At 38.0% G+C, this 8,081-nt stretch overlaps 1 protein-coding gene across 1 annotated transcript; it reads right to left on the bottom strand.

The window, feature by feature from the left end:
* Positions 1-1,164: 1,164 nt before the first annotated feature.
* LOC117317954 lies at positions 1,165-7,366 on the bottom strand. The gene is made up of 2 exons (XM_033872921.1): positions 7,019-7,366; positions 1,165-3,773 (listed from the first exon to the last, which is right to left on the bottom strand). Exon 2 carries the CDS (start codon positions 3,246-3,248, stop codon positions 1,485-1,487), a length of 1,764 nt encoding a protein of 587 aa, XP_033728812.1. The 5' UTR covers positions 3,249-3,773; positions 7,019-7,366; the 3' UTR covers positions 1,165-1,484.
* Between the last annotated feature and the right edge of the window lie 715 nt (positions 7,367-8,081).

The following is an 8,081-nucleotide window of genomic DNA, read 5'->3' on the forward strand; positions in this document are numbered from 1 at the left end:
TACGAATATTGCCTATGCAGAAATAGAATATTGAATTTGACTAGGTAAAAATCGAATGTTGCATAGGCAAATCGACATGGTTGTCAGACCCCAAAAAGCAACTAACATACATAACAGTAAGTCTAGAAGCATGTCTAAATGACATCAGTATTTTGATGAACTCCAATATGCTCAAGCTAAATCAGGATAATAAAGACCTCATAGTCTTTCTCCATAAGTGTCAAAATACCAAAAGTCTGCAGCTAAAGGTAACAGCTGTGACGAACCTTGGTAAACACTTTGATAGCTCTTTGAACATGGAGAAACAGGTAGACGCTATCGCAAGTTTTTGTTAATACCAAATCAGAAACTTTGGGTGTGTCCGGAAGTTCATCAACACAGATTCATGAACGATATTTGTACATTCGCTTTTTATATTTTGGTAATGCTTTTCTGTTTGGTGTATCTAATGCTCTGATAAACCGCTTGCCGAGGCTCCAGAACACTGCAGCACGCCTACCTGTCCGTAATGGAAAGAGAGAACTCATCACGCCAGTGCTTTATCCATTGCATTGGCTACCTGTGGGTTTCAGGTCAGAGTATAAATATTTGATTTACACATATAAAGCAATAAATGGAACAGCTTTGGAGTATTTCCAGGAAATTGTCACTCTCTACTAGGGCTCGCGATCACTATAATCAGAGCCACACTATTTCTTGTACGTTCCAAGCTCTAGTACTGTCATTCATGATAACCAGTCCTTTGGAAAGGGAGCGGCCACTTTGACGAAAACCTTACCATCTGTTACCAGGAAGACGACCAAATCCCTGGCCAAATTCAAGAAGGTGATTAAAACTCATTTGTTGATGTGTGCTTTTTAGGGTCTCTTGTAGAGATTCTGTAAACATTATCATCTAACTACTCGAGTCGACAGAAGGTTTACAAATTAAATAGTGCGTTAAAGAAATGTTATATTTAATTAATTATCATTTATTATGTCCATGGTAGGCGTGGTGTCACTTCTGAGCACCTGAGTCTTTTTTAAGAAGTTCTGAAAAAACAAGGGGCATAACCATGTATACCCCAATATATGTAAATTATGTTCATCACAAGCTATTCGATAAAAACGAATTTGCTTGATCAAGACCAATACTGGGGTATAATACTTAGAAATGACTACCTGGTACACCAAAATATCGTCATGGTTTATTCGTATAGTCTACATTTCAGTGCATTTTGATAAATAAATAATGTTATATATATGTATATATATGTTATCAAACGGGCAAACACATAGGAACTTTAAGCTTCGACGCGAATCACACTAAAATCATAAATAAGTATACATGTAATTGTGTATGAAAGTGTATTAATTCACATTACAACATCAGAATTTGGAAGACTTAGGAGGCATTACTAGGGGCAATTATTGATTACATCCCACACTCCCGAAAGGTTCCGATTGAGTGTTTCAGACATTTGTATTGCACACATATATTCCATATTAAGCACTATTTATATTAATCATAGAATCATAATCATCTAAACCAGTCACTTCCGGTTTTGCCACATGCTCCTTACGACACGTGTCATAAATACTCGAGTCTCCAGTGCTTTGAGCATTAATATTAGACATAGTATCGTATTCCGAACAGTCAGCCGTTCTGTTATTCTCGAGAGCATTCGAACGGAGGAAGCTATCATATGTGTCGTCACCCAAGTTTGGATCACGTGTGTGATCGTATACGTCATCAGTTTGATTGTCTGTTTTCTTCTCGTGGAGGCTATTGTAAATGTCGTCTGGAGGTGATTCAGAAGAGTTCACTTGCTTATTCTCTATTGTACCGATGTTTGATGAAACAGACAGTGATTCAGTTTGAGCTGGAACTCTGTTGGGTTCCGTTTCTATAAAGCTTGTCTCATAAGACAAAACATTTCCCATCTTAAATCCGTAGTTATGTTCTGGTTTTGCTGCACCATAGCTCATATGTTTCATTAATTTGGATGTTCGCATTTTCCTTGTCGACTCTCGATTCTTGCGCCATAATATCACAGAGACTACTAAGATGATGACAATTCCGAGAGCAACAAAAGCCAACGGCCATAGCACTGGTTTTGTTTCATCGACAGCCATCGTCTGGTCAGCAGTGACGTCATGCGTTGACGTTGAAACATCTGTTTTGACCGAAGTGGTGACAGATTTATCAGTCGTTGTTACAATAGTGCTTGCAGAGTTACAAAGGACTGGAAGTGGCACATTACACTCCTTCACTAATAATGTAAAGATTCCAGAGTTGTTCCGAACAGCAACACAGCGCCCGACCTCTACTTCCCCTGGCGCTATAAACGAGAACGATGTCCTTCGGAAAAGGTTTATCCAATAAGAATCAACGCTTGTTCCGGGAGACCCCGCATCACCGATAACAGATGTCTTGTTTCCAAAGAAAGATTTTTGTTGCGTACATTTCTGTGCTGCTTCCCACCAACTTCTCTTAGTTTCACTAGGTATGGTAGCTTGTTGATTATCTGGCTTACACACGTAATCGTTTTTAAGGTCACACTCCACCATTTTAGTCCGTTGATTTGTCTTGTTGTACGTAGCACAGTCCCCGGGCCCAGTGATGCCGGTAGATATGTTTATCGGTCTGTAGGTACAAATTACTAGGATCAAAGTGTCATGAGGTTGTGTTGGCCCTGAACCACACAGCGCGTCGTAGTCAGACAGGCACCAAGGCTCAGTGTCAACCAAAATGATAGGATGGTAGAAAGGTACGTTACCTTCGAAACAAAAGCACGTATCGTTTGAGAGCCCAAATCTTGAGGAGTTACAGAAATGAAGACACGATTCCAAAATGTCAGTATTATGGTCAAATACAAAATGTTTTAATCCGGCGAGGGTTTCTTCTCTATACAATCGACAATTTTCAAATGTTAGTGTAACAGAGGATGTTGCGAATATCCCTACCCACGCCTCTGTGACGTCATCAATTGGACGATTAAATCTTATTTTATTGAAGTCCAAGTCACCTATGACGTCACTCTGTATACGACACTTACCGGAGTAGAACGCTTCGTTCCATGACATAGGTGTCGTTATTTCTGTCAATTCTAAAACGACACTGGAACTTATTCTTATGAGAAAGGTAGCTAACACAAGTTTCAGAACACTTCCGGTCATAAAGGTAGCCATTTCTGTCATCACAAACAATTCTAGTACGAGAAACAGTGTGACAATGCTTGTGTGCTTAGCAGATACCAGACTAAACATGGCACGTACAACTATACAGTACACTACTATAACGAGACGTGGAGAGTGCCGTTAGATTTCTCGTGACGAAAATGGCCTGCTGAAAACATGCACTCGTGTATGCATATCCGTTTCCGGAAAATCTTACTTGGATCATTATCTTTCTGTTACCAGTTCAATTGTACTGAGATTTAGTTTGCTTTTAAACCCATGTGTAGGCGTTTCCATACAAGAGAATTTCCAATCGTCACGGACACAGTTTTACATCTCAACAAATGTTGAAAGGACTTCCTGGTGTCTCCAGAGTGTGGCTACATTATCAAACACGTGGAGAAATATCTGTAACTTCCTGCTGAACGCTCCAAACATTCTAACGATTTTGTACACATATATATCCTCATCCGCTCACAAACAACAATCTCAATGGTTTTGCTTCGTGTCACCGTTGGTCTCTTTCTGGTCCAAGTTGACCAACGGAAGTGATGCATTATGTGTCCATCCTCTCCCCAGTGTCCAGTTTCCGGTGAATGACCAGTTTAAGTTTACCTACAATGATTATGTGGATTATAAATTAAACTACGTATTTGTCCAATTATAATCATGCTGAAGTTAGTATAACCCCTAAGACATGGTATGTCAAGTCCATGCTTTACCTAAAAATAAACATCAGTAAATGATGCTTAATTAACACATACCTAGTCGAATCAAATGAACGTCAAAACAAGGGATTTGATTGCTGAGGAAATCTCCCCATGTACAGCCTGGGCCATTTTGAGGCGGGGTCTCCTTGTAATAGTTGGTGACTATCTCACTGAACTACATACATGAAGCCTGCCGCATGCCATCCAGAGAAGTAAGTGTGTGTCTTTCCCAAAGACATTCCCAGGACAGCACAGACTGGCGCGCTTTTCAGCTTCCCGAGAAACACTAACCGACACGAACTAGGAGCGTCGAACCACGACCTCGGATCTTAACCTGAGGTTACGTGGCCGACGTTTTTACCGAATGAGCTATCGCGGCCCATTGAAAAAAAAGTAAATACTCTTTTCTTCAATATTTTTTAAGATAGTAGCGTTTCATTAGTAATAAATTATCAATTTTACAAGTCACTATCAGATAGTAAACATGATTTAAACATATCTTAGTTGTTTAAGGTTAACACAAATGTGTATCAATGCATTTCATACTGTATCACTACATAACACTGCACACTGTAACACTACATAACACTACACACTGTAACACTACACAACACTACACACTGTAACACTACATAACACTACACACTGTAACACTACACACTGTAACACTACACACTGTAACACTACATAAAACTACACACTGTAACAATGCATAACACTACACACTGTAACACTGCACACTGTAACACTACATAAAACTACACACTAACACTACACACTGTAACACTACATAACACTACACACTGTAACACTACATAAAACTACACACTAACACTACACACTACACACTGTAACACTACATAACACTACACAACACTACACACTATAACACTACATAACACTATACACTGTAACACTACATAACACTACACACTGTAACACTACATAACAAAACCTAACACTTCATACTAACACTACACACTGTAAGACTACATAACACTACACACTGTAACACTACACATTGTAACACTACACACTGTAACACTACATAACACTACACACTGTAACAATACATAACACTACACACTGTAACACTACACACTGTAACACTACATAACACTACACACTGTAACACTACATAACACTACCACTGTAACACTACACACTGTAACACTACATAACCCTACACACTGTAACACTACATAACACTACACACTAACACTACACACTGTAATACTACATAACACTACACACTGTAACACTACATAACACTACACACTGTAACACTACATAACACTACACACTGTAACACTACATAACCCTACACACTGTAACACTACACACTGTAACACTACACACTGTGACACTACACACTGTAACACTACATAACACTACACACTGTAACACTACATAACACTACACAAGGTAACATTACATAACACTACACACTGTAACACTACATAACACTACACACTGTAACACTACATAACACTACACACTGTAACACTACATAACACTACACACTGTAACACTACACACTGTAACACTACACACTGTAACATTACATAACACTACACACTGTAACACTACATAACACTACACACTGTAACACTACACACTGTAACACTACACACTGTAACATTACACACTGTAACACTACATAACACTACACACTGTGACACTACACACTGTAACACTACACACTGTAACACTACACAACACTACACACTGTAACACTACACACTGTAACACTACACACTGTAACACAACATAACACTACACACTGTAACACTACACACTGTAACACTACACAACACTACACACTTTAACACTACACACTGTAACACTACACACTTTAATACTACACAATGTAACACTACATAACACCGCACATTGTAACACTACACACTGTAACACTACACACTGTAACACTACAAAACACTACACACTGTAACACAACATAACACTACACACTGTAACACTACACACTGTAACACTACACAACACTACACACTGTAACACAACATAACACTACACACTGTAACACTACACACTGTAACACTACACACTGTAACACTACACAACACTACACACTGTAACACTACACACTGTAACACTTCATAACACTACACACTGTAACATTACATAACACTACACACTGTAACACAACATAACACTACACACTGTAACACTACACACTGTAACACTACACACTGTAACACTACACAACACTACACACTGTAACACTACACACTGTAACACTTCATAACACTACACACTGTAACACTACACAACACTACACACTGTAACACTACACACTGTAACACTACACACTTTAATACTACACAGTGTAACACTACACAACACTACTCACTGTAACACTACATAACACTACACACTGTAACACTACACACTGTAACACTACAAAACACTACACACTGTAACACAACATAACACTACACACTGTAACACTACACACTGTAACACTACACAACACTACACACTGTAACACAACATAACACTACACACTGTAACACTACACACTGTAACACTACACACCGTAACACTACACAACACTACACACTGTAACAATACATAACACTACACACTGTAACACTACACAACACTACACACTGTAACACTACACAACACTACACACTGTAACACAACATAACACTACACACTGTAACACTACACACTGTAACACTATATAACACTACACACTGTAACACTACACACTGTAACACTACACACTGTAACACTACATAACACTACACACTGTAACACTACATAACACTACACACTGTAACAATACATAACACTACACACTGTAACACTACACAACACTACACACTGTAACACTACACAACACTACACACTGTAACAATACATAACACTACACACTGTAACACTACACACTGTAACACTATATAACACTACACACTGTAACACTATATAACACTACATACTGTAGTACTAATTACGTATTTTGTCGACATGAGAGACAAGAGAAAGTAAGATATATCCATGTATTACTGAATGTAATCATGACGACCAATTTGTTTTACAATGTACACCTTACACAGCTTTACTACTCAATAACACATAAATAAACTCTGCGTTAACAGTGTCAAAAACACTGATACTTACCATAAATACAGGGGCATATATAACACTGGTGTTTTCATCGCCACGTCTTCATACACTGGAGCTGATAGAAATATGTTTTATCTTCCTCGTTGTTCGAAAAATGAACCCGGTCATACAAACAGGAACAAATAAATATCCGAGTCTTTCTGAAAATTAAATTCTCCTAAAACCTTCACAAAGATTGATGTCAGTTTAACCAACATCATATCTCATATCTTCAAATCCGATCTTTTCTATCTATCGTTCAAATACATCGACATACTTAGTATATGTGAGCGGAAATATTTATATTATAAAGTCTTACGAAAGACTTGACTGTTTCTATCATAGATAATTTAACAGTTAAAATGTGTATCTACATTGTAAATTATCCCTCAAGCTGACCAGTCGGGTGACAAGTGGACCGAATCGACAGTCACTGATTGGACAGTCACGGGTCATGATCAACGAGACGTGTTATGGACGGATATGGCCCTCGGCAGGTTTGTAAGCTAAGGTCAATTGGACAGATGACAATAGTCGCATGGGAAAGGTTGTTTCGGTCAGTGGGTTATTTATAGATACAATCTGCTCTGGTCAACGCTGTCGTTTACTGTCCAAAGAGTGCTATCTTTAAAAAAATCATAACTTTTTCACGCATGCGCGAAAGAGATATGACCATCCATATCCGTCGTGCGAGGTACAGGAAATGACTATCGCAAACTTACCGGAAATGATCAAAGGTGACAATATTTGTACATTTTACAGTTATTTACTATATAATTTATCTACAAATGTTTATAAAATGTTAAACGAGTAAATAATAATTATGCACAACTATGAATGGTATCACTAACTTTTATATGCAAATAATATAAATTTATAAATACAATATTGCGATGCATGATTAAAACATATATAATAAAATAATATAATTATAAAATGTGTGCTAAAATTCGTCATTGAAGGAAACAATACGGTGTTAGGAAATGTATTGTGTGTAACGACCCATCTATAGCTATGGTCATTTTGAGAAGAAATTCAGAGTCAATCGGGAACCGTCGGCACTTTCCGTAAACGAGAA

Source organism: Pecten maximus, chromosome 19 (genome assembly GCF_902652985.1).
Source record: "Pecten maximus chromosome 19, xPecMax1.1, whole genome shotgun sequence".
Taxonomy (NCBI): Eukaryota; Metazoa; Mollusca; class Bivalvia; order Pectinida; family Pectinidae; genus Pecten; species Pecten maximus.